The sequence below is a fragment of the Cnephaeus nilssonii genome (genome assembly GCF_951640355.1).
Source record: "Cnephaeus nilssonii genome assembly, chromosome: 8".
Taxonomy (NCBI): Eukaryota; Metazoa; Chordata; class Mammalia; order Chiroptera; family Vespertilionidae; genus Cnephaeus; species Cnephaeus nilssonii.
Window position 1 is genome coordinate 12,794,752 of NC_137079.1, and position 26,306 is coordinate 12,821,057.

The following is a 26,306-nucleotide window of genomic DNA, read 5'->3' on the forward strand; positions in this document are numbered from 1 at the left end:
GTGCCCCGCCCCCTCTGCGTGCCGCGTCATCAGCCGGAGCCGCCGCCAGGACGTACACGACGCGACGGCGCAGCTCGGTGCGGCGCAGCTCCGGCTCCCCTTCCCCCCTCGCTGGGCGAGCGGTGTCTATGGGGCATCCGCTGCCGCCGCCGCCGCTCCCGCCGCCGCCGCCGCCGCTGGGTGCTGTCTCTATGGCGAGGAGGAGGAGGAGAAGCGCGAGCTCAGTGACTCAAGTAGATCTGGCGCCTGCAGCCGGCGGCGGGGGAGGGGCGGGATGGGGAAGCGCAAAGGGGGTGGGGACGAGGGACCCGGGAGGGTGCGCGATGGCGCCCGCGGGAGCGGGGCTGGCGGGGGACGGAGCGGGGTGGCGGGCCGAGGAGAGGGAAGGTCCCGGAGGCGGGGGGTTTGGCCGGGGGCTGGCGCGGAGTGATGACGCAGAGGCTTTGTACCTGGGGCTCCGCGGCGGTGGGACGGGAATTGGGGGTGGAGGGCGGTGGCCTAGATCCCCAGCTCCTCGGGTTTTTGCGCGCAGCGGTGCCCGGGGGTCAATCTGGCTCCAGGGAATGGCTATCTGCACCTTCGCCCTGGCGCTCTGCCCGGGAAGAGAGTTTATCTGTGCCTGGAATGCTTCTGGACTGCCCTCTCCTTTCTCTGGGAGCCCGCAGCTCGGAGATGCTACCTCACGCAATGAGGTCTGTGGCTCCCCTTGGCCTCTGGAGCTGCCGTGGAGGGACGCGGAGAAAAGCACCGTTAGAGCTACAGGGTCCCCCCACAGTGTGTGTGCTGGAGTGGGCAGGCTTGGAAAGCACGGATCCCCCGGATCTTTGGTTTTTAAAGCACTCGGTTACCCTTGTGACTGCAGAGTTTGGGTGGGGACGGTTCATAATTCCTTTGAAAAGTCTTTGTTAGCGATTTTTTTTTTCAAACTGTGAAAAATAAAGGAGCCTTTTCCTGTTCAAGAACCAAAATGTGGTCTGTCCTGTTATCATATACCACGAAACCAGTGTATATGGCCCAGAAACATGAAGTGTGTGTGTGGTAACCAGGGAAAAATGCTATGATTTTTAGGAAATTAGAAAGAAACCATTTGAAATGCCTTTCTTTTTCCCTTCTACAGTTATGGGTTTTCAGACAAGCGCTGTGTCTGTTACTTATTGCTCAGAAATAACTTTTTTTATTATTATTAAAGTAGGTTTAATTTTGTCCCTTCCAATCTGGCTTGAATAAATGCCAATCAAGAAGATTTTGTAATCAAATCCGATTTTGAATGTTCTGTTAACTAGGAATAAAAGCAGACATTACTGCTGCCCTAGTAACATGTGATCATCTCACATGTGTATCAGTATTTCAATTTTCATTTTTGTCTGAAAATGGTTATCAGTTTTTATTCAGTAAGTTGAATTCACAGCACTCTTTAGTGGGAAATTATTAATATGTGCACATAAAACACTATTTGTATATAACTGATGTTAGAACCAGGAAACCTGTGTTTATTTTGACAGGTACACAAATAAAGGATAAAGTATTTTATGAAACACATCTTCAATCAAGTATAAATTTTGATGCTTGGCAGCTAGACTCCTTGTGCCCTCACTATGCCAGCAGCAACGGTTGATCATAGCCAAAGAATTTGTGAAGTTTGGGCTTGCAACCTGGATGAAGAGTTGAAGAAAATTCGTCAAGTTATTAGAAAATATAATTATGTTGCTATGGTATGCCTATGATCAAATATCCTTAAAATGCTTCTTATAAAAGGGGAAGAGGAATTTTAAAAGTCTTGAATTCAACCCTTCTGGTTGATTTTTTTTTTTAAGGGACTAATTTAATTATGTAAAGAAAATTTTGTCTATGTCCTCCAACCAAAGACCACAGGAAACATACCTGTAATGAGACAAGTTGGGTTTATTATTGGAGTGAGGAAAAATGCATACCATTGGAGGAAACTTGTGGCAGGCAGTTTTAGGTAGAGATTAAGGAAGCAGGGCTTGGTGAGAAGCTGGGGTAACTTAATAAAGTTTTTCTTTTAATTTTAGAGAAGGGAAAGGAGAGAGGGAATGAGAGTGAGAAACATGGATTTGTTATTCCACTTCTGTATTCATTTGTTGTTTGTATGGGTCTGATGAGATCAAACCTGCAACCTTGGCGTGTAGGGTCAACACTAACCAACTGAGCTACCCAGCCAGGGCAATATGTTTTAACTAGAAGTAAGGAAGACTCAAGTAAGTCAAAAGCTATAAAGAAGCAACAGTCAGTCATTAACCAAGATAGAAGGGTGTTTGGTCATTTTCGTGGTTTGGACAGTGTTTGTGTTTTTGTCCATGTTTAGTCATGATTACAGAGTGGCCTTGTCTGATGTTGAAGTGTGAAATTGTGTGTATTCGACAGAAGAACATTAGCTACAAGTGCCAAGTCAGCCCCTAGCAATACTAAGGCCTAACTGATAATACCAGATCAGTTCCCGTAAGCTAGGAAACTCCTGATGTCTTTCTCAAACAAACAAAAAAGATCTCCCAGTGAAACATTGTTGATCTGCAGTTTTTGTTGTTTGGTTTTTAATTTAAAAAAAAAAAAAGTTATCAGTGGAGTTCTATGAATATACTGCTGTTAAGCATCTCATCTGTACATCTGTTATAGCTACTCTACTGTTTTCTAGATAATTAGCTTTGTGAAGCAAGGGGTTAGTATCTTAATATTCTTTTATTCTTCTAACATCTAGTATAACACAGTGCTTCCAATAAAGTGGTTTTTGAGTAGGACAGATTTAGAGAAGTTTTAATTTCTTTACTGTTTATAGTGAATTGGTATTTAGATTTTGTTCTTAGCTTCCTACTTTGAATTTTAATACTAAACTGATGTATCATTTTCTCAGTATTTTTAATACAAATAAATATAAACTTGTGGGAAAAGTTGATTGGTTAAAATATGAATATTTGAATGTACATAGATAATGTTCTATTTAATAAAGGTGCACATCCTCACAGAATTAAATTTCCTTATTCAATAGAAATTGCTAGCGGTCACTTATTTCTCAGATGATAAGTAGTGACAACATTAGAGACGTGATAACATTCTACAGGAGTGTGAATGGCATGCAATTTTTGATGACATGCTTTCTCTGGAGTATAAAGAGAATACTGTTTTAGCTCAAGAAATTAGAAGGGTTTGATGTTTATATAATCCTTGCCTGAGAAAAGTGATTGGAAAGTATGATGCATTTTCCATTCTTTTTGACCAGTTCTGTATTGGTTTTAACAGAATAACATAGTTTCACGTACCTCTTGAGAAACAAAAACTTATGATTTTTTTCCTCTTCCTTGGGAATAGAGTACTTGGTTGCATTTATCATACTATATATGTAATTTTTTTTACTGATATGATATTTAAAGTAAGGAAAATTCATTAAGGTTGTAGAGTTTCATTTTATGGTTCCAAAAAATAATGCTCTTTTAATGGACTATGAGTGTATAGAATATCATCTATAACAGGATTCTTTAATTTGTACCAAAAATTGCTTATTTATTCTAGGAATTTGTGGACTGTGGTTTTTATGAATTTTAAAACTGTTTTACAGGACACCGAGTTTCCAGGTGTGGTTGCAAGACCTATTGGAGAATTCAGGAGCAATGCTGACTATCAGTACCAACTATTACGGTGTAATGTAGACTTGTTAAAGATAATTCAGCTAGGACTGACATTTATGAATGAGCAAGGAGAATACCCTCCAGGAACTTCAACTTGGCAGTTTAATTTTAAATTTAATTTGACGTAAGTGGGAAATAAATATAACCTGATAATTTTTTTTAGTTTAATTTTTGGAGTTGATTTTCCCTCAAGTATAGTGAATGAAATTCTAACTGAATATGGCATAGTTATCCTGGAAATACTTAAAACCTAAAATTTCAAAGGTTAGATTGCTTCTATATATTATAGGTCCAAATAATTGAATAAAGAAGAATCTTCAATTCATGTACTTTGAATTTTAGAAATATTATATGAAAAGTATTACTGCCACTTTTTTAAAAAATTTGGAAAATTTTGAGTATTGGAAATACTTATTAACAAAAAAAATTAGATAATATTCTAATTATTTCACTTTCAAACTTGTGTACAGTTTGAAATACATACACCTTTGTTGTAATAGTTTTGCTTCTTAAGAGGTTTTTATTACAGTCATACTCCAGTTTATGAGTAGATTATAAGTCAAAGGTGGTAAGATATTTCTTGGAAACTTGGGTGCATTTTCCTGTCAAATCGATGTTACATAAATGATTATATTCCCAGGTCAGGCCACAGAATCTCTTATGCTGACACTAGAGGCCTGATGCACGAAATTCGTGCAAGAGGAGGCCTTCCTTCCCCTGGCTGCTGGCACTGGCTTCCCTCTGGCACCCTGGACCTGGGCTTCCTTCACAGCCCTGGCTTGGTCCGGTCTAATTAGCATATTATGCTTTTATTGTTATAGATAGATATGGGAGAAGTAATACTGTCCTTTAACCTGGTGCTTCTTATGGAAACACTTCAGAATCTGGCAGATTGTCTTCTGGAATCTGAATTCTAACTCAAGTCCAGGGTGGAAACCCAGTTTCTTTACTTGTAATTCTTGTCTATCATTGGTAGGAGTAATCTTGATAGCTTACAGAAATGTAGATTGTTTGGGCCAAAGGCAGATTGTTTATAAACTGACTATAAGTTGGAGAAATGTTTTAATACATTCAAAGTATGTTACAATACAGGATTGCAGTGTCCTGTTTGACAGCCTGTACTTGTGTAATGTAATGTAACATCTGATTTGAAAAATAGTAAAAGAAGGTGGTAATGCCAATGTCTGAACCTCCCATTCTCTGTAGAATAATGTGAAATTTAGTATAGGAGATTTAAGGAAAAGCAGGGTTGACGATTTTAAAGGATAGTGTTAGTGTTTTAATAATATGGCTTATACTTTTGTTGTGTTTAGCCTGACTCCCTGTTTTTGGATTTTAAAATGTACTCTTCAGAACCTTGTAAAGGGTAAAAAATACTTGTCTCTATTCAAACTGATAATAACCTTTCATAAGTACTGTAGTTCTGAAACACAGAAAATGGCTTTTTAGCCTTTTCCCAAAAGACTGCTTTTTAAAATTATTTGTTTACCATTTCATTTGTTCTATGTTACTTTTTTTCTAAACTGGTCATTATTAGAACACTAGAGGCCTGGTGCACGAAAATCGTGCACTTGAGAAGGGGGTCACTCAGCCCGGCCTGCGCCCTCTCGCAATCTGGGAGCCCTCGGGGGATGTCTGACTGATGGCTTGGGCCCACTCCCCGCCTAAGCCAGCAGTTGGACATCCTTAGTGCTGCAATGGATGCAGGAGCACTTGCCAGTCGTTAGTCTGGCTTCTGGTTGAGCGGTGCTCCCCCTGTGGGAGCACACTGACCACCAGGGGCAGCTCCTGCATTGAGCGTCTGCCCCCTGGTGGTCAGTGCGCATCATAGCGACTGGTTCCACCGTTCAGTCGATTTGCATATTAGCCTCTTATTATATAGGATTGTTTTAACTAAGATACTCTTGTGATCTTAGTACCTGAGAAGGAGGAGACCCATCTGTGTCACAGTTTTGGTAAAATTGAAATTTTCCTTATCATTGTTCTTATAACAACTGCTTTGTTAGTATAGTCTCTGAAAGACATTTTTCTCATACAGAGAGGGCTACTGTAGATTTGCTATACCAAGTTTTGCATCCATTTTCACTGATGTTCATGTCTTGGGACATGAAGGGTATAGTGAAAAATATTAAGTAGAAAAGGTCAATTGGAAGATAAAACCACTGCCATCTAATGTGGAGACAGAACAGAGCCCATGAACAGAATCTTGGATATTTTGAAGAAAGATGAAAATTCCCTTTTTATTATACTCCTAGAGTGAATGTATCAGCGGCTGTGCTAGGCACCAGGGATACAGAATTGAGGGACGTTGGTCGTGGTCATTATAACTTAGTGTTCCCATAACTCTTTTGTCTGCTTCATGTTGCTAAAGTTCAAGAATTAGAACTCTTAGGTACTGATCGATATATTAGAATCCTCTCCAAACGGAATTTCAGAGTAGATATGTACATGAAACTTGAAGTGGGTTATTGATGAGCTCTGAAGAAAAGAAAGCCATGGGCAGAATTCCTCTAACAAGTTAAAAGAGATGAGAATGAATTTTTTATAGGGTCATCAACTTGATGATTATAGTAATTCTTGATATTTGAGAGAATCATTTGCACAGCGTGGAAGAGATTACAGGGGACCATGGCTTCAGTAATAACAGAAAGGAAGACTTCATTCAAGGAAAAGGGCAGTGCAAAGGAGATAGTGCCCTGAGTAGGAGGGACAACAGAAACAAAGGGTGGCTTTTGTTCTGTTTTACTGATGATGCACCGGCATTTGAAGGTTAAAGGACAGCTATCAGTTATGGAGTTGTAGGCTGTATATGTTGTCTTTCATAGCCTTTGCAGATTTGGGGGGCATCTTTGTGTTCTTATCAGTTTGGGTTCATTAGATACTATGTTTAGTAACCATCTGTGCATTTGTGACAATCTATATTCCAGTTTATTTGCCTCTTATGATTTTCAGCATCAGTTTAAATATATAGGAGTTAACAATTTTAAAAAATGTAAAATGTATAGTGAGCCAGGAGTTCATAGAGGTTGGAAAGTGTTTCTAAATTGTAAAATCTCTAACCTGCATGTTTAAAAATGTGAATTTGTGTAGTAGGCTAAGTTTGTATTTGTAGCTAGATGTAATATCAATAAATGTACTGAATTTAGCAGACCTAGATGAGTTAGTTTCTAACTTTAGGATATACTTGAGATAGACAGCCTTGTATCTCTGATTTTGGGAAACCGTTTTTAGAGCGTTATACATGGCTTTCCTTTCTGTTCAGTTGTCAGAACTGGGTATTCTGTGACCATCAACTTCAGTACTTAATTAGTGTTAGGAGTGGTCACATTGTTTATTGCCATTCTGAGCAGATTGATCCAATCAGTAAGCTAGCACTTGCACCTGTAGCAATTCTAATATATAAACAATATTTAAAGTAATTTATTGAGATTGAATTAACATTTTAATATTTTCCTACATCTGCTAGCAAGGTGGAATGATTTTCAGAATTTGAAATGGACACCAGGGAAAAGGGACATTCTATTAATTTAGAGAATTGAGTCATAAAAATTACGGAGTTTCCCTTATCACACGAAGTATTTTCTGTCCTATTTGGAGATTTAGTTAGCTTACCTGGATGGGGTTCCCAGCTTTCTCTTTCTCTTTCTAATAAAATGGGCATTATAAAGCATGGAATTTGTTCCAAATGGTAAGATATTTAGTCCAATGAAATTCAGATGACAGTACATTAACTTATCTGGATTGACCTATGTGAACTATGCAGGAACAAAAAAAAGAGAAATAATTGACATACATGTTTTTGTTTACTAACTTACTTGATCATAAATTGTCTGAAGTAGTCATCCAGGTCTCTCCTGAGGATTGGGATTCAATGGGCCTAGGTATGGGACCTGGAATCCATATACTTGGTAAGCTCTCTGGGTGATTGTTATCATTTGGCAAGTTTGGACAGCACTCACTATTCCACTTCTTGTTTGTTTGTTGTTGTTTTATCTGACGGTATAACATTGAACAAAATAGATAAAAATGATTGTCCTCCTAAAGCTTGCATTCTGGTTGAGAGAGACAGACAGTTAACTAAAAGCAAGCATATGGCCCAGAATAATGTGAGTCTGGAGAAAGAATCTGTTATGCCTTGGTTGGTTATAATTGCTAAAACATGCCTCCCCTTGTAAGCATCACGACCTGATGAGTGAGGTTCTAGTTGTCTGAGATACATACTTTTAGTGTAAGAAGGCCAAGTGATACTGTTGAATGAAAAAATTTTTATTGTGTTTATTCAGATATCCTTTCTGAGGAGTTTTCCAGGGGAAAATTTGACAGTGATTGTTGTGGTTTTCCCATTTTTAAATATTTCAGTGGCTAGTTTTATTTTTTAGAGACATTTGGAAGTAGATTGATTTCCAGAGACTAAACCATAAGAATCCATTTTGGCTCAAGTGTGATTTTTCTTTTGGTATGGTTAGTTTTGTTAAATTGTTTAATAGGACAGTCTTTGCTAAATGATGGAAAGTGATATTTTTACAGTTTAAAATGTAAACAGAGAAGTCTAATGGGGCAATGCACAAAATACTTTTCTTTCATTCTCAGAAACATACCTTCATTTTTTCACTTATTTAATTTAATATTTTAGATACCTGTGTGTACTTACAAAATGATGGCTTTCTTTTTGGCTTAAGTAGTCTTGAATGATTGGTTTATATTTAGATTTCCTGGCTTGATTTTTGAAAGGCAATCTTGTAGGATTAAGATTGTTAGAAGAAGAGATGATTGCTGTTATACTCAAGTCCTTTATTTTAATAATCAGTTTACTGCTCATTGGGGCCATTTGCAAGGCTGATTATTTGTGAGAGGAGGCCTCTCCTTTGTTTTAAATACAGAATGTCGTTTAACGCAGCCACGTCAGATGTTTTCACGCGTTCTCCTCTCTGGTGCTGCCGAGAGCAGGTAGATGAGCATAGGCCCTCACCCTGTGGGGACAGCGGCAACTGGCAGCGTTAAAGCGGTTGCTGAGTGAAAGAACATGTCTGTTAGTTTGTGGTGCTAGTCCCCGGTGAATAGAAGACTCTCTTTTTCAAACCCAAATTTATTTAACTTTCGAAAGGCTAGTTCATAGTAAAGATTAAAATCTCACCATTGGACTGTTTTGAATGATTATTTAATGTGTGCACAGTTTTCTGAAATCATGACTGTTAATGTTTCAACTATAATTTCTTTCCATATATGTGAAATATTGGAACAAGTGAACCTAAGCCAGTCCTCTTTCTAGTTTGTGGCATTGTAGTTGTAGATATAAGCTGAGAAAAGGAGTTTGTTTGAAGTATGGCACTTTTGAATGTTGTGTTTCTTCTTCTCCTGCCAGGGAGGACATGTATGCCCAAGACTCTATAGAGCTACTAACAACATCTGGTATCCAGTTTAAAAAGCATGAGGAGGAAGGAATTGAGACCCAGTACTTTGCAGAACTTCTTATGACATCGGGAGTGGTCCTCTGTGAAGGGGTCAAATGGTTATCATTTCATAGGTAAAGAGATTGCATTACAAACGGCATGCATGTTTTTGCCACACAAAACTCACACTGCAACAGTTTTGAGTGAAGTGCTTAAATTAAAAAAAAACACACAATAAAAAACAATAAAGGAGAAGAGATAAACAGAACAAGAAAATGGCATATGTGTTACCATTTCCTAGCTGCTTCATGTTTGGCTTGGTCCCTGTTTCACAGGCTTCGTTCTATAAAGAATTAGTTGCCACATTGCAGTCTCCTAACTCTTAAGAGACTAATGTTGGTCTACTTAAAGATCTTACAGCATGGGATACATTGTAGCCCGTGAGAGTCAGCACTGCCTAGTGAAAGGGTACAGGCTAGGAAAACAGACCTTGGTTTAAGTCCAACAATGCCATTTGGAATCTGTTCCCTAAGGTTATTTAACATAGCCTGAGTGCAAGAATGCATTCATTAAAAATACTTATTATCTACCATAAGCCTTGCACTGTGATCAAATTCTAGGAATTAAGATATAAACAAAACAGACTAAACTCCTTGTTCTCATAGAGTTTACATTCTGGTGGGAATAGGCACATAATTTTTCTAAATAATGGAATTTATATGTGGCCTTTTTAGATGGTAATAAGTGCTGTGGAGGCAAAAAAGCAAAATGCTAGGGGTTGGTGTGTGGTAGAGTTTAATTTTATTTAAATAAAGTGATCAGATGGCATCATTTAGAAGAACTACCTTGCAGAATTATTTTAAAGTATTGTATTATGCAGGTGTTAATGTTCTTATACTCAATCACTTCATACATTTTTTTTTTTTTTTAAATAAGACTACCCACATGCTTTACCATTTCCAGCTCTGCCCTGGGGAATGCTTACAGTAAAAGACTGTTCATGTTTAAACTTTGGCGCAGCACTAAGCAGTAATTTTTGAGTTGGAGATACTGAACATACTAATTCTTACCTGTTATCTTTCCTTTCTACTCTCCTCCACTTGTTACCTCAGGAAATAAGACTTCAGTCTCTGTTAATTTGAGAAGTGTTTTTGAATTCTTTTTTTACAAAATTTCCTGGTCAGAAAGAAACAAAAGAATGGGAAAGAATTTTCCTGTGCTTTTACTACCTATATCCTGGTCTTTCGTTCAAAAGATACTCTGAGCAAATACTTTGACTTGGCACTGGGGTATTAAGATGAACAAAAAGGGTTCATGTCGTTTTAGAGGTTAGTCTAGGTTAGACTCTTACATATTTGAATACTTGTCAAGATGTGTTAAGATTTTTATTCTACAAAATGTTATTAAATTTTATTATATTATCTATTTCTAGACGATAAAGATTAATTTATAAATCCTAAACTCAAATCTTACCTTTACTAGTAGTAAGCAAAGGCTGTGCTGATTTATAGTTTAGGTAGACACCAGAGTACCTCTTTGCCAACTACCAGAAATTTAAAGGTTTCTGCTGTTTATTACTTACACCTTGATATTTCTATTTGGTCTTCAATGGTAAAGCTTTCTCTGCCTTTTTTTTTTATATAACAAAGGTGGAAATTTATTGAAGAACAAGCACAGACTCCCATGTGGGGAGGGGGAAAGAGTCCTCTCTTTGCCTTTTTTAAGATTAGAAGTAAAATTCTAAATAGTAAATATAAATTTTGTTTTGTACCCTCCCCAAAAGATATGTAAATAACATCTCATCACATGTCGAGCTTCATACTGAAAAGATGTTTTTTAAATGTGATTCCTGCCCTTTAAACTAATGGAGAAAACAATACATGCATTTTGAAGGATAGTACAAGAAAACAGCTTGTGTAACAAATCTGTGGGAGCTGGGCTTCACAGGGAAGGCATCTGTAAGAGGTCCTTGAAGGAAAGGTAGACAGGGAAAAGGGTGTGGTGGCCTGGGAGCATAGGGAGCTGTAAACCTGGGAAAAGCCAAACAGTAGGCACAGGAGATGTTGGTTGGAGAGTATGGGTTTGTATTTTGTTCTGTAGCTAGTCTCAGCCTTCGCTGCCTCCACTTCCATGTGCAGCATTCCCACGAGTATCTCTTGGGGAGCCATCAGGAGATAGTAACAGAAATAATTTTGAGGGAAGAGAGCACTTAATGAAGTCAGTTAAAGGAAGTGACTATACTTTGGTAGGGATTACCTCTTGGATTTTTGAAGTATGTGACCTCTTTATGAAAAAGATAGGGAGATTTGCATTATTTTTGCCTTGTGAATGCCAGTTCTCTTGCTACCTGTTTGGCCAACTTTCCATTCATCTTTATTTCTTCATTTCCATAGTTATTTAAATTTTTTAGACATACACTGTGGGCAGTTTGACATTCTCCTTGAAGAGTTCTCTATTCAAGGATCAGCAAAATAGTAGTTTAGTGACTACAGGATTGGGATGGTAGTAGAGATCTGCATATTGGTATCTGGAGGATGAAGTACCAAGGTCTGTAAGATGACAACATTTTCCCATTAAAATTGTGAACGTGTTATTTTCTGGTTTTGTGCACTCTTTTTTTGTCGATTTCCTTTTTTGTCTAGAGTGTGACTCACTTAAAATTTATTATCGGAAAAGGTTTTCATCTCCATGGTATTAAGGTCCCTCTTCTGTATTCTTTTAACCCTTTTGTAGTGGTTATGACTTTGGCTACTTAATCAAAATCCTGACCAATTCTAACTTGCCTGAAGAAGAACTTGACTTCTTTGAGATCCTTCGATTGTTTTTTCCTGTTATTTATGATGTGAAGTACCTCATGAAGAGCTGCAAAAATCTCAAAGTAAGGCTTCGAGTGGCTTTACCTGTAATCAGCACACAATTCCGACCAGTGACTGACATGATAGGGTCCTAAGCTGGGATGTTGATTCAGACCATGTTTTATAGTTTTATATTAAGTGCAGTTGTATTATCTGGTCATTTGGTTCTCTTTTTTTCTTGCATAAATGCTTATAGGAAATCCTTTTGAAAGCTTTAATATATATTGGCAGAATAAGTTTTCAGTAAAATTAAAACCAAGGATCAGATGTTTGTCATTGCTTGCCAGATTGAAAATAAAAAACCAGCACAGAAACTGAGGCTATCTTGCACAAAAGTACAGGTTCTCACTCTCCCGACATGCACATAATCGACCCACGCAAGATAGAGTGCAAGGGGCCAGCAGTGTGCAGATGTAGTCAGTGGGGTACAAAAGTTTCTCCTTCAGTTGGGCTTGGCTAGAGATTATTCTGTTGGGTCTAGTCTTTGGATCGTGCTCCAGGGATTAAATTACAAAGCTGAAAGGGTTTTGCTTGCTTTTCCTGCCCCAAAGATTGGCGACCTGTTAGTAATAAGTGCTGTAGTAAATAAATGTCCTGTCCGGGCAGTACCTTATATCCTGACACTGCTTAACGTGTAATTGTTACTTTGAACATTAATTTTTTCAAAAGGAACACTGCTTTAAGGAAGAGTGTTCCTTTAGTTTGAGAATGCATCTATGATGGCGCAGCCTCCCTAAGGAACACAGTATTTTCTGTTACAGTGAATACGCTATAAATAAATAAATAAACAAAAACATAAACATTTAGGTAAAGTGGTTCCTTCAGAGAACCTATATCAAGTTTGATCAAATTTCCTCCTCACCAAGTTTTTAGAAGTGCAATTATGTTATACTTTTAGAAGATGGAAAAAACTTTAAGAGCATTACTTTCACGCAGAAAGAAATATTTTAGGAATTAAATAGGAAACTTTGCTTTGACAGATGAACCAAAATCATAAGAGAAACAGTCTTTAGGCCAAAGTCAGCTTGCCTCATCATAGGATTTGCCATATGACCAGGGACATTTTTAAGGAAGGTTATATCACGTTTGTGACACCTAAGAGCAGCAGATTTCTGTGCAATTTGAAGAAACTTCTAGCTATGCGACTTCAGTGAACTTGCAGTAGTATCCTTACTACTCTACAAACTCAGTCCATACCTGAAAGTATTACATGCTGAGAATCCACGGCGGGAATGTTTTAATGTGGCCTTGGAAATGCTTTTTAAAATTGATATTTGTACAGTGACAGATTCTGGAAACAGAACCAAGTTACTGCTCATTATGTGTACGTTATTTGAAAATTTCTAAGTATATCAGATATTCTGAATATAACCTGAGTGACCTGGTATGTTAAAATTCAGGTTCATGACCACAGTGCTTTTTGACCTATAGTCCACTCCCTGAATGACCTACTCTGTTGTTCTCTAAGCAGCTGCTAATGTTACCTAATCCTCGTGCTAATTTTAGCTCAGAAGCAACTGCTGTCCAAAGCTCTGTTTTAGGCTGTGATAAACAGAAGGGTTGGTTTGCCAGCAGGAGCCTTAACAATTTAGAGAGGAATTTCTTTGTGTTTGTCTTGTTTTTCCTGATCATGCTTTCTTTTCTTTACTTTCTCTCCTCCCAGTGTCCTTCATTATTATTCTTTCCTCCCTTGATACCATCCCTTCTTCACTTCCTTCCTCTTTCTTTTATTCATTCTCTTTCTCTACCTTTCTTTCACTCTCCTCATCTTTCTTTTTTAATCCTAGCATTATTAACATAGGCAGGTTTTTATAAGAACATACTTTCTTTTTAACCAGCAAAACCATAGTTAAGCACTTAAGATTTCATTAGTCATAATAGCTTTGTTTTGTACAAATTATTTAGATGAAACGATTTAGAAATAGATTACTGAGAAGCTTAAGAAAGTTAGAAAGTACCTACCTACCGTCAGATTTATAATAATTGATCAATGGGTGGACTGACTGTGCATATACTGGATAATGTTACCCTTGATACCTGTTACCTTGTATATGATCTGCTTCCCCCATGTCTTCAGGAAAGCTATTTATCTATTACATGCCTTAAAGCATGTGATAAAGATAAATTTTCCCAATTAAGATCTAACTTTCTATTATAAACTTCACCCACATTCAACAAACATTTAGTATTTCACATGCTCTGGTCTTTTCCAGTCTTCATAAGGCCATCTCTACATTCTGAAGTTTATTTATATTTTGGTCATTGTCTAAGTTATAAATTTGTGAATTCAGGCATTGCAATGTTCCTCTTGACAGGCATTTTTTTTCTGTCTTCTAGGGTGGTTTGCAGGAAGTTGCGGAACAGTTAGAGCTGGAACGGATAGGACCACAACATCAGGCAGGGTCTGATTCATTGCTCACAGGAATGGCCTTTTTCAAAATGAGAGAAGTATGAAGACATCCGTGCCTTTTTCTCAATTGGTTGTTAGGTTGAGAACATTAAAAATCACATGGCAAAGTTTTGGGGCAATTAAGTACTTATTAAATAAAAATTAGAAGTACCATATAAATCATTTCTACCACACTTGAATGAAAGAATTTTAAAATAAGTCATCTTGAAATGTAGTTCAGGAGGAAATGAAAAAGTAATTTATTTGGAGACTAAAAAATTTACCTTAGAAAGTACGTAGGTCCAACTATATTATCTTTTAGGTGAGAAAACGGAGGCCAGAGGCTAGTACCTTTTATCCAAGGTCGTGTACATTACTAGTCGAGAACTCTGGAGTTGTTGCTATAGACCACATCAGTGCTGCTTCTGCCAAGTCCGGGGACACTCATATGTTTCCTCTGGCATTCTTAATCTTAGGCATTAAATTGCTGATAAAAATATTATTTGCTTATTCCATTCAGTACTTTGAGGATTAATAGAGTAGGACTTGTGCTTTTTAGAAGATTGAGTCTTACCAGAGGTGTTTGAATTCCAAAGGGTTAAATAAAATCTCAAGTAGTAGTTGAATCAAAAGTCATATTGAACAGAACCTCCTTAAATAGTAAAAGGCAGAGATAACATAAAGAAGTTGGATGTGAACGAATGAAATTGAATTAACCTGAGTCTGTCCTTAGATTAGGTGATATGTACAGGTATGCCTCGCTGTAGGTAAAAGGCAAAGAAAAAAGTTTATTTGTGCAAAAACAAAATAGAATGGACTTCTTTGCTTATAAAAAAATTTTTTTCCTTTTTGCAAAAACATTACTATAAAATTCTTTTTTAGTATATCCTCTAAGACATTAAAGAATTGACTAAGTAGTCTTTCGGGAATTTAAAACTTTTTATAGAAATATATTAACAATAGGAAATATAACATCTGTTTTGCCATGTAGTACTGGATTTTTTTTACCAAGTGATTTGGACTATCTATTCATAAAAGTAAATACTTTGTTTTGTATGTCATTCCAGTGCTGCATTAGAGAAAGCAACCGTTTGGATTTTCAGCTTTGCATTTTAAAAATAGTTTGATGGTTGAATTAATTGTGGGTTCTCTACTACTAATTTGTTACCTTTATTTTTCTTGGCTTCTCCAAGGATAGTAACCGAATGTGAATGTTGAGATTTTACTGTCCAGGACGTGTTTAAGCTTTGATTGTTTTTAGTCAACTGAGCCTTGACGTAGGCTCGAGACTACTTATCTAAGCTGCCCCCACCCCACCACTGGCTGTTTTCATTCATTCTTGTCGTTGAGTGCTGTTCAGTTAGTGGGGTAAAAAGGTCTGCCATTTTTCCATGATTACAGATCCTTATAAAAATGGTCTAAATGTTGAAAGGAAAGACATACATTTATACATTTATTTTCGTAGTCTTTTTCTTCTGTTTCTTTTGAGCTCTGAACTTGAGGACCTCAGTTTTAGTCATTGGTTTATGTGTGGCCTCGAAGGAGCACGATAGAAGAGAGCTGCCGTTGTAGTTAGGGAACAGCAGTACTGACTTTGCTGAAATATACATTACCAGTGCTACCTTTTGGTTAAAATTATCTCTTTTTTTCCCCAAAATTCCTTTTTAGATGTTCTTTGAAGATCATATTGATGATGCCAAATATTGTGGTCATTTGTATGGCCTTGGTTCTGGTTCATCCTATGTACAGAATGGCACAGGGAATGCATATGAAGAGGAAGCCAACAAGCAGTCATGACATGAAATAGTCCTTTTATTTTTATTTTATTTGAACTACACACATGCTTGTATATAGGTTTTATCTCTGGTTGAATCCCTTGAACGATAGACTACTTTTTTTTCTTTCATCGCCCATTTTATTTTTGTCTTTTAGTACTTAATATGACCATTCCTGTCTCAGAGCTTAAATAGAAAAGCATTCAGGTTAAATTTGGCCTTAACTTAATATACCTGTTAGCAGGCGTGTATGACAGAGAGTGGAAAAGCTGCATCATATAAACTTGACCGATTTGAGCTTGGTTTGTTTCCCCTTTCCTAAATTAACTAGCACTGACTGTAATTTATTTCCGTGTTTCATGTCTCCCTTCCATTCTGCAGGAGTTTTAGCTATTTGAGATTGTGGACCATCAATTTTGCACTTTAGAGAGTGATTCTGACTCAGATCCTCTGTTTTATCAGAAAATACGGTTTTTCTTACTCTTAGCTGGAAAAATGACCATCTGCCAACTTTATAAAGTATTTACTTTTCACCCGTGGAATATCGCACATGCATTATGCAAATGGTTGATTCAGCAAGACTACAAAAGAAAAGACAAAAACTACTGAGGAGCTTAATAACTGCTGTTTCAGTACTAGTGTTTAATCTTCCAAGCACATCTAGTGTCTGTCAGTTTCTGACTGGCGTGTGTGTAGGCCGCTCTGAAGAACCTTTCAAACGCTTTACACCCTCCAGGAACAATCCCTTGTTTGTGATTGGACATTATTGTCTGCCAGGAAACTGGTCTCCAAGATGTTGACGCTGCAATTATTTTATGATGGCACAGTTCCCTTGATCTGCTTTTTATTCCATCACTGTTCACCTTATTTTAATTTTTTTAATTTTATAGCCATACTTACGAGCTCTTGATTTGTTGATTCCAAAAATCAAATTCATTCAAGTCCAAAGATAATAAATCTTTAGGTATATTTTGTACCAGATTAAATTAGACAAAAAATTATGCTTTCATAGTTGTTACAAAGATAAAGAATGGAGAGATTTGGTGCACGACAAAATACAAAAATATATATATGTTAGCTATGTGTGTATGTGTGTATATATACACATATAGCTAATATATAGCTAATAAAATTACCTGAGGAGTGTAATGTTTGTTTATTTTTTTGTGTGTATATCTTTGCAATCTATTTTATATATATTGACAAAAGAGACTGTGAAATATTTAGCCATGCAGAATATGTGACTAGACCAGAGCATGTGTAGGAAGACATTTTCGTAATCATTAACTCTACTCAGAATGATGGACTACAAGTAATGATGTGTGTTATCTACACTTCAATCAGTAATAATAGCAAATCTCCAAATGTTAGCCACATTGGTTTGTTTTCCTTGTACATTTATTCATGACTACAGTGCTGTAACTGGGTGGTCCTTTTTAAACAAAACATTATTTGCAAAACAGAGGGTATTATTTGTTTTTAAAGCTTTTGTAAATAAAGGCTTCAGAAATGTTTTCTTATATATGTTGATGACTGGTCTTTTTGTTTTGAAAATAATTTGGGGAATTATTTTTTTTTTTAATTTGGGCAACTGAACAGAACTCAGTAACTTCATTAACTATAGCTAATTATTTAAAAATCAATCTGGGCCTTGTGCATTTCAACAGTGGTGGCTTATTCTTTATTAATGCTTCAACTAGATTTTAAGAATTGATTTCTATCTCTAAGAATGCATTTATTCTGAAAGATTTATAAAGTAAATGCACTTGGCATAACTTACTGTGGCTTCTTTTTAAAGCTGATCCAATTTAGCAGGTATCTAATTGGTTTCTTTTTATTTTTATCTTCACCTCCTCAAAAAAAAAGAAAAGGAATTATTAAGATTGCCTTTTGAATAGCTGCATAGTTGCTGAACTTCATAGTTTGTATCAGTATTGGTTTCTATCTCTAAGTAATATTTTGTAACTTTTAAAGAGAACATTATGACTTTTACTAAATGTAGCTTTTGCACAAAAGATACTTAGCTGATAACATTTTTAATGTTCCTGAGCCATTAATTCTGGGCTTACCATGTTCTGTGAAATCTAGATGAAGGGTTAGCAAACTATGGCCTTCAGACCCAAACCAGCCTGCTGCCTGTTTTTGTAGGCCAGTGAGATGAGAATGGTTTTCACAATTTTTAAATGGTTGGGAAGAAACTATTTCCTGATGTGAAAATTGTATGAAAACTAAATTTTAGTGCCCATAAAATTTTGTTGGGATGTAGCCACACTCCTTGGTGCACTACAGTGGGGAAGTTGAGTACAGAAGCAGCCCATAGCTTCTTTTCACTTCACATCTCTGCTTGGTATGCTATAAAGTCATTTGGAGTGTACCACAATATTTTTTATTCTTCTGTTACACCCACTGTGTCAAAATATGAAAAGTGCACTTTGAACGGTGTGCTTTTAAGGCACCTTGAAGTATGGATTATTTTATTAAATGATATGGTAAAATACTGTTTATCATGCAACTGTAACTGTCCCAAGAAATACAACATGTTGCCATAACCAGGCTAAAGCTCATCATCATATTCCCAATTCATGGGAAAGCAACAGAATTAGAAACTATAACTCATCACAGCATAATTTCTTAAGTAAAAAATGAAGAAGTGCTGCAACCGAAGTCCGTTTGCAACTGGCTCATGTGTAAGCCAAGCAAAGCCATTTACTGATGGTTATATCACATCCTCTGAATGCAGTAGCCCAAAGGAATGTGTCTAGAAGAAATAAAATGATTAGCCTTTTGATGAGAACAGTTGCTTGGTGAGAACATTGCATAAAAGATAACAGTTAATTAGCCCAGCCTGTGTGGCTCAGTAGTTGAGCACCGACCTAAGAACCTGGAGGTCATGGTTCGGTTCCTGACCAGGGCACATGCCTGGGTTGTGGGCTTGATTCCCCAGTAGGGGGCATGCAGGAGGCATCCAATCAATGATTCTCCCTCTCCATTCCTCTTTTAAATCAATAAAATATATTTTAAAAATAAAATAATTATGAAACAAGACAAATGATTTTGAGTGTTTTTCTTGGGCTGTTAAAGAGTCAGTACTGCCCAGCTGTTGGGAAACCAATACAGAGTTTGAAGTGACTGAAGAATTAGTTCCTAGTAATAGTATCTGTGTAACAACTACAGGTGTGAGTATGTTCAAAGAAGTTGAGAAGCTAGTAAGTCAGTACAACCTGAAGTGGAATCTAAGATGTGATACAACTGATGGTGGTAAACATTTGCATGGGCCAGGACAAAGTTTAGTTGGTCACATTTACAAACCTGTGAAAAGGGACTAAGGTTTGGCAGGAGCCCATTCCACTTGTGTCTTACACCTTAGTTCTGTCTTCTTCCAAACAAGAATTAGCATTGTTCTTTATTAGCTGGTGTCTCTCATTACTGCAAAGATCATGTAGAAAGTAAATAGTTTAGCTTTAGCTACATGTATGTATACAGACTTCCCTTCGTTGGTTCTTTGTAACTGTTCTGGGCTCAGCCACATCTACTTCCTGCCTAAATGTGGTTTTTAAAGAACTTTAAAATATATTCCATGTTATACCAAGAATAGTTAATGTAATTAAGGTTGCTTTTTTTTTATCCTCACCCAAAGATATGTTTATTAATTTGAGAGGGAGAGAGAGAAACATCGATGTGCGAGAAAAACATAGATCAGTTGCCTCTCAAATACCCCCAACCAGGGACTGAAATCACAACCTGGGGATATGCCCTGACCGGGAATCGAACCCGCGACCTTTCAGTGTACAAGACGACACTCCAACCAACAGCCACACCAGCCAGGGCAAGGTTGCCTTTTTAAATATTCAACTTTCATACAAACGTTTAACTCATTTAAGATACTTTTAATACTAGGCGTTAGGAGGCTGTACATGATGATAGGAAGGGACGTGAAGCCTAAACTTGGACAACAGCCTTCCTTTCATAGCCCAATAAAAAACCGAACTGCGGCTCTCCGTGGGATCAGGAATTCAGCATCAACACAATTCTACTTTGGCACATTATGTTTTTTCTCATTTTAATTAAGCACCTTTATCTGTCAAACAGCTATTAAGTATTAATAAATTTACTTGAGCTCCTTACACTGTTAAACCTTCCCTGGAAGATGCAACCTAAACCATGAAACAGTCCTGTTCTTTATGAGCAATGAGCTCCTTTATGTAGCATAAGCCAGAGTTTAAAGTCACTTGTCAGAAGGCCCTCTTCGGTTTGACTAGTCCTCAAATAATTCAGTTCAGCAGGTGAATCATCTCAGCCATCTCTCCCCGCCCCCCAACGGTAAACTGATACAGAAATACTGAATACTGGCTATGACCTATCACTGACTGGGCATTGTCACCAGCTATTTTTGTTTGTTTTTGCTGTCACTTTCCTGCAGTGGGAAAGGGCTGCAAGTGGCATCAAATCTATTGGTATTGCCCAGATTATATTTGAACTTTTCGTTGGTATAACAACAATCAAAGGGTGTCAGAGATTGGGCTCTCAGTTGGCTTAGATTCTAGCACTGTGGTAGAGCATCCTCTTTACTTACACCCTCTTGTTTGAGGGTAAAAAAACAGCATCTATTTCAGAGCCTCTTCATGTTCATCATTTTGACCCACAAAGTTCGTTTGAAACAAGCCTGCTGGAATTCATCCCCAGTGATGCCCACTGGCTACATTTCTATACAAGAATCACAAGCCCATCCTGGCAGAGGAAAGGGAAGCGCACGGCTTGGACCATCATAAAGTGTAACACAACTCCCGGGTTCTGGAACCAAATAAGATCCTTTAGTAAAAAAAAATAAATAAATAAATTCTAATGGAAATCTAGTGGGACCAGATTGCTTAGTTTTAAAACAAAATAAATTGTTAGCATGTGCTTAATGCTTTTAATAAGTAACATGATCAAATTGCTAAAATGTCGATGAAAGTTAGAATCTGAATTTTTACCAAGACATTTAAAAAAGTCCTAATGCTGTGTTTGTAGAAGAGTGGCACGCAGTGAGGGTGTACATGTGGTCTGCTTCCACACGGAAGAGGAAATACGTTCTAAACTGGCCAAGGGGGTGGGAAAGCAGATGTTTTCTGCGGGAGGATCTTACCTGGAGACATGTTCTTTGCAAATCCGTTGTCCAAATATGTCACTGTGGACAAAACGTTAGCAGGTTAAAATCTGTTGTCAAGGGTAGCTGGGATAGTCACACTGAATACCTTCTTTATGGTTTCCAGGCAAGTGGATTTGCTACATTTACCATTTATGAGGTTCGTGTATTGGGTTTAAAAAATCAGAACAGTATTAGAACTATCACTTTTATAAGTAAGCTAGAGGCCCAGCGTGCAAGGAGGCACCCTGCGGGCCACCGCAGGAGTCAGGCCTGACTGGTGCCGTGGGCGGCGCAGACCCATGCCTGACTTCCACCCCAGGCCCCCCCTGCCTGTGTCCACTCCGGGGCTGCCTGAGCTGGCACGGCAGCTTGGCCAGCCCCAGGCCCCCCGCAACCCCCCTGCCTGTGTCTGCTCCGGGCCTCCCGGGCTGCCGCGCCAGCTCGGTCAGGCCTCCGTCTCCGTCTCCGCTCTGGGCCTCACCTGCGTGCGCAACCTCCTCCTGTCCGGTCGTGACCTGTTATGGCGTCCCAGCCTAATTTGCATATTACTATATATATATATTTGATAATAAGATGTGTATACTAAAGACACTGTATAACTTCAGAATCAGCTCAGCAAGTTTACATGTTATTTTAAAATTTGCTAGTTTATAATATAATGGAGTAACAGTTTTTTTCCACGGGTTCTTTTGAGCATGAATCACATGATTACTAGCTTAAATTTTTATGAACATGGTTTATAAATCCTTTGTATTTGATTTTCTTAGTGACAATAGTTTTGCCAGACATATGACGTATTTCCAATACTTGTCTGTTGATTACAGTGTACTTGAGTTTTATAGTCTGTTCCAATTTTCCTCGGAATCATTTAACTACTAATGAGTAATTATCTCACCTTGTCATCCATTTCTCCTCAAAAAACCTGTGTTACGACCAGGTTATAGACATGAATTTTGCCTGTAGTAAGTAGCTAACTCTGGTAGGCTATTGGAAGCCATGTATCTATCTGTGAAGCAATTCAGATGGTCGTGCAGAGCAACTTCATATAGACAGCTAGCAAAGGCGATCAACCAGACTTTATTACGGTGTAACAGCAGGGAATTCGTGGATAAGCACTGCTTTGAATGTCTCACCATTGTACTTAGATGCAATTTTTCTTTAACTTATCTTTGAAAAAACAAACCCCCTTTCACTGAACAATGGCAAATAGTTAACTAATAGGTACAGTTCATAAGTATGCTTTATTCACTCAAGTAAAATTTACACTGCACATCTAATAAGATATGCCATCTTTAAAAATTATAACCCCCTAGAACTGTAAACCCCAACCCCACTAAACAAAACAAAAAAAAACCATTAAAGATTATTTACTATATGAAACAAAAAGGGAACCATTGAAACTTAATGAAAATTTTTTATTTTTAAAAGTGTTTTCAAATCCGAATCTAATGTGTATTGGCTTTATGTATTTCAATAATTACATGAAAGACCTAAATGGGGAAATGATGAACAGTACTCTAGCAAGGTAAAGAATAAAAATCTTCCTTTCCCCACTCCCCCCTTGCTTCTAGTTTGACAATAGGGAACATCTAACAATCCTATTCCGATAAAAACAGCAATAGTACTGTGCTTTGAAAAATATCTGGTTGCATACCATTCTTAATATGTCACATAATGCTGTTGCCCTTAAGACTTCAAACAGTAGCTATAGGTTCCAACCTGGCACTTCAGGTAATGAAAAATGATGACCAAAAAATGCTTTAAGTTAAAAGTAAAAATATATCTTATGAAATTTCTTGAAGCAGATTGTCAGATTAAAATATTTAGCTTTAAAAAGATCTGGAGAAAAAAAACACACAAAAAACAAACTGCCATCCTATTGTTCAAATAATTGCACTCAAATGACCTAGAAAATGGACTGGACTGATTCTTCCATTAACTCGTTTTAAACTCTTTGTATTTTTAGCAAGGATGAGTAATTACAAGGATCTATTATTACTCCATTATCTTCTGGCCTTCTAACCTATTTTGTGTTGAATTTTTGTCTAACTCAGAATTTGAAAAGTTTAATACCATTTCTCTTTGATTAAATACCAGTTCCTTAGCTGTGTAGTTTTTAAAAGGTAATCTGCTTTAAATTCTGAAAATCAGTACCAAAAAAATGTACACAGCTTATTCTAATCACTAACATTTACAAAACTTACACTTCAACAAATTAAAAAAGAGTAAATAAAACTTTTTTTTAAAATAGTGCATACAAGGCACAAGAGCTTCTTAGTATATTTACTGAAGCCGAACATTTTGGCATCAACAAACACACCGCTTGAGTTTATCTGAAACTCAATTTCCAAACAGCGTACCATTTACTTATGTTTAACTAAATTTCCAAAAGTGTATAATTTTTGATGATTTACATCATTTAATCTTAATAGATGATGAATTATATAGTTAAACTATCATACTTTTGATGAGAGAACACAGAAATAATATTGATATAAATGGAGGATTAATCGATTGACCCATCAGGAATTCTTAACAGAAATTAGCTATTTTTGCTATGTTCAACAAAACTAAAATAAAAAAACTTTAAAAAATGTTAAGCCCTGGCCAGTGTGGCTCAGTTGGTTGAGTGTCATCCCATGCACCGAAAGGTTGCTGGTTCCATGCCTGGGCTGCGGGCTTGATTCCCAGTAGGGGGCGTGCAGGAGGCAGCCAATGGATGTTTCTTGCATCAATGTTTCTCTCCCTCTTCCTCTCTCTCTAAAATCAATAAAAACATTAAAAAAATTTTTGTAAGCCAAACTGGCTAAGGATATCATAAAAAAATAAACCGATTTTCATAATTGTTATAGCTTTCCCCCAATTTAAGAAGAGATGAAAAACATATTTCAGATGTAATAGAAATGTATTCTTTTCTAGTGAGTTGCTCATCAGTGAGCTCGAGCATCAATGATCATACTTATTTTCTAGCAGGGAACAAAATTCTAATTGGATTAAAGTCTAGCAAAAAAGGACGGTGATCTTCAACTGTAGGTCATTTGGAACTTGTAATGAATTCACTCCATCTGAAGTTGGATTGACATCAGAAGGAATAAACAAAGACGTCTGATTGGCTACCTCCATGCTTTCATAGGTAACAGGTTTTATGAATAAACTTATCATTATAATGTGACTAGGAATCTTTTCAACTTCAGTTTCTTCATCTTAATTTTCTGGATGAAAACTGTGTTTTAATTGTGCTACCGAATTATTTGGGTGAAAACTGGCCCATGAATGTACTCCAAGTTTTTATGACAGAAGGTATTTTTGCCCTTGATCCATTAAGACACAATTATTTTTAATATTTCACAGAAATTTGTGTTAGTTGAGACAATCTGTATCCTGGTTTTAAAAAGGGGATGTTTTAAGCAACAGCTTGGAGAGAACTAATCAATTCATCTTCCGCACACCCAGCCCAAGGGACATGGAACTGGTCAACGGTGCCCAACTGTGGAAGCCTCTTCATCCATCGACAGCACTGAAACCTAGAAATGAAACAGAAAACAAGGAACTACTGTGGTAACTACTTTAAAAACAACAAAAAACAACAACTCATCCATTCAAACAAACTCATTGTTGTAATAACATCCCTTGTTCAAAATTAAATGTTTTCTATACTAGAAGACTCAGTCGATGTGTTCTCGAATATAGCCCTCGACATCAATGCCTTCAAACTATAATGTGCATATACAAGACCAGAGGATCCTGTTAGAATGCAGAAGATGTAGATTCTGACTCAGTAGGACTGGAGTGAGGTCCTGCATTGTGCGTTTCTATTAAGCTCTCAGGTGAGGGCAATGATACTGGTTTGGGACCCCAATTTGAGAGGCAGGGTTCTTCTGCATTTGTCTGAGGCCACTACACATTTAGGAGTGACAGGTGAGTTAGAAGAGGGACTGAAGGAAATACGTCTGAAATTTCATGTCCATAGAAGCACCGCAATTTTTGTTTATAATTTATAAGAGGGAAGGCTGGAGAGCCTAAACTGAGTCTCTGCTTTAGCACTACAGGTCTAGGTACATTATAATTACCTGGGACATTTGCTGATTAAGAAATAATTTATTGAAAGGCCACAGATCATTTACTAATGTAGTTCAAAAAGAGAACAGAATATGAAGATAACATTTAGTAAGATAGTTAAATTGAGCATATGTTCAATATAAATCTGCATTGAATGAATTGCAAGTCATTTACAAAGATGTAAAGCAGAAAAGCTATTTTAAAAACTATTTGGAAAAACTATACCTTAGGAAAATGCAATTTTTTAAAAAAAGAAACATTTTACTGTCACTGGTTATATCAACAGAATGAAAAGTATGACATCAGAAAATCACTTTTTTAATGTCAATGCAGCTGACTTGTGCTGTCCTTTGGTTATTAAGACCATTATGTCTTATATTCAAATGTAATAAAATCAAGTTTTTGTGAGACTTTTCATTTTAACAACGTTATTTTACCACGTATTTACAAAATCCTTATTTAGAACCTACTACGTGTCTGGTCCTTGGCAAAGTGTTGAGAATAATGACGAACAAGTGCAACAGTTGTCTTGTGTCAAAACACTGGGACATCTACATGACATGATATTACTACGTAAACTTGTAAAATATTCAACACATGACCTCCCAAATAATGGTGATTATTATTAATAATTCAAAATACTAAAAAGAAAATTCCTATAAAACTTTGAATGCTTTATAGACCTATGTTCTGTAAAACATTTATTGGTGGTATTGGTTGGTGATTCATATTTGTTTATTCATAGTTACATTTTAAGAATCATTTCCAAAAATTTAATACTGTGTCTTTGCCTTCTAACCTTATAAGAAGATTAAATTTTCACTCCCCTACCCATAGTTGTGATTAATCTGATCCACTCTACTTACTATAATGTATAGTCATCCAAGACCAAAACAGTCAACGGGCAAATGGCCAGATCAGTGTTTTTGCTGTGACTAAGGAGCTACTCATTAAAACCAAACAAAACACATTTTAAAAGATTTTAAAAAACAGATGTTGAAGGTTAAAATGGGTTAAAACAAACAAACACAGAAACTAAAAAAAGCACACTCAGACAGCCATGAAGTAT

General features: G+C 37.0%; 2 protein-coding genes across 2 annotated transcripts in view; one reads left to right on the forward strand and one right to left on the reverse strand.

Annotated features, from left to right (window-relative positions):
- Window positions 1-56: 56 nt before the first annotated feature.
- On the forward strand, window positions 57-17,572 carry CNOT7 (CCR4-NOT transcription complex subunit 7). The gene is made up of 7 exons (XM_079779097.1): window positions 57-233; window positions 1,503-1,712; window positions 3,572-3,765; window positions 9,004-9,165; window positions 11,765-11,909; window positions 14,224-14,334; window positions 15,944-17,572. The coding sequence occupies exons 2-7, from the start codon at window positions 1,596-1,598 to the stop codon at window positions 16,070-16,072; spliced, it is 858 nt and encodes a 285-aa protein (XP_079635223.1). The 5' UTR covers window positions 57-233; window positions 1,503-1,595; the 3' UTR covers window positions 16,073-17,572.
- Window positions 17,573-22,572: 5,000 nt separating this feature from the next.
- Window positions 22,573-26,306, reverse strand: part of ZDHHC2 (zDHHC palmitoyltransferase 2) — a 61,428-nt gene continuing 57,694 nt past the window's right edge. Inside the window, exon 13 of the mRNA XM_079779548.1 lies at window positions 22,573-24,702. The gene's annotated coding sequence lies outside the window, so the exon portion shown is untranslated. The remainder of the gene's footprint in view (window positions 24,703-26,306) is intronic.

What these genes read in the sequence shown, in the direction of transcription:
- CNOT7 (XM_079779097.1), top strand. Translation starts at nt 1,596, where the DNA reads ATGCCAGCAGCAACGGTTGATCATAGCCAAAGAATTTGTGAAGTTTGG. An exon ending in AATTTTAAATTTAATTTGAC is followed by an intron (nt 3,766 to 9,003) that starts GTAAGTGGGAAA and finishes TTCTCCTGCCAG; the next exon opens with GGAGGACATGTATGCCCAAG. An exon ending in AGAGCTGCAAAAATCTCAAA is followed by an intron (nt 11,910 to 14,223) that starts GTAAGGCTTCGA and finishes TCTGTCTTCTAG; the next exon opens with GGTGGTTTGCAGGAAGTTGC.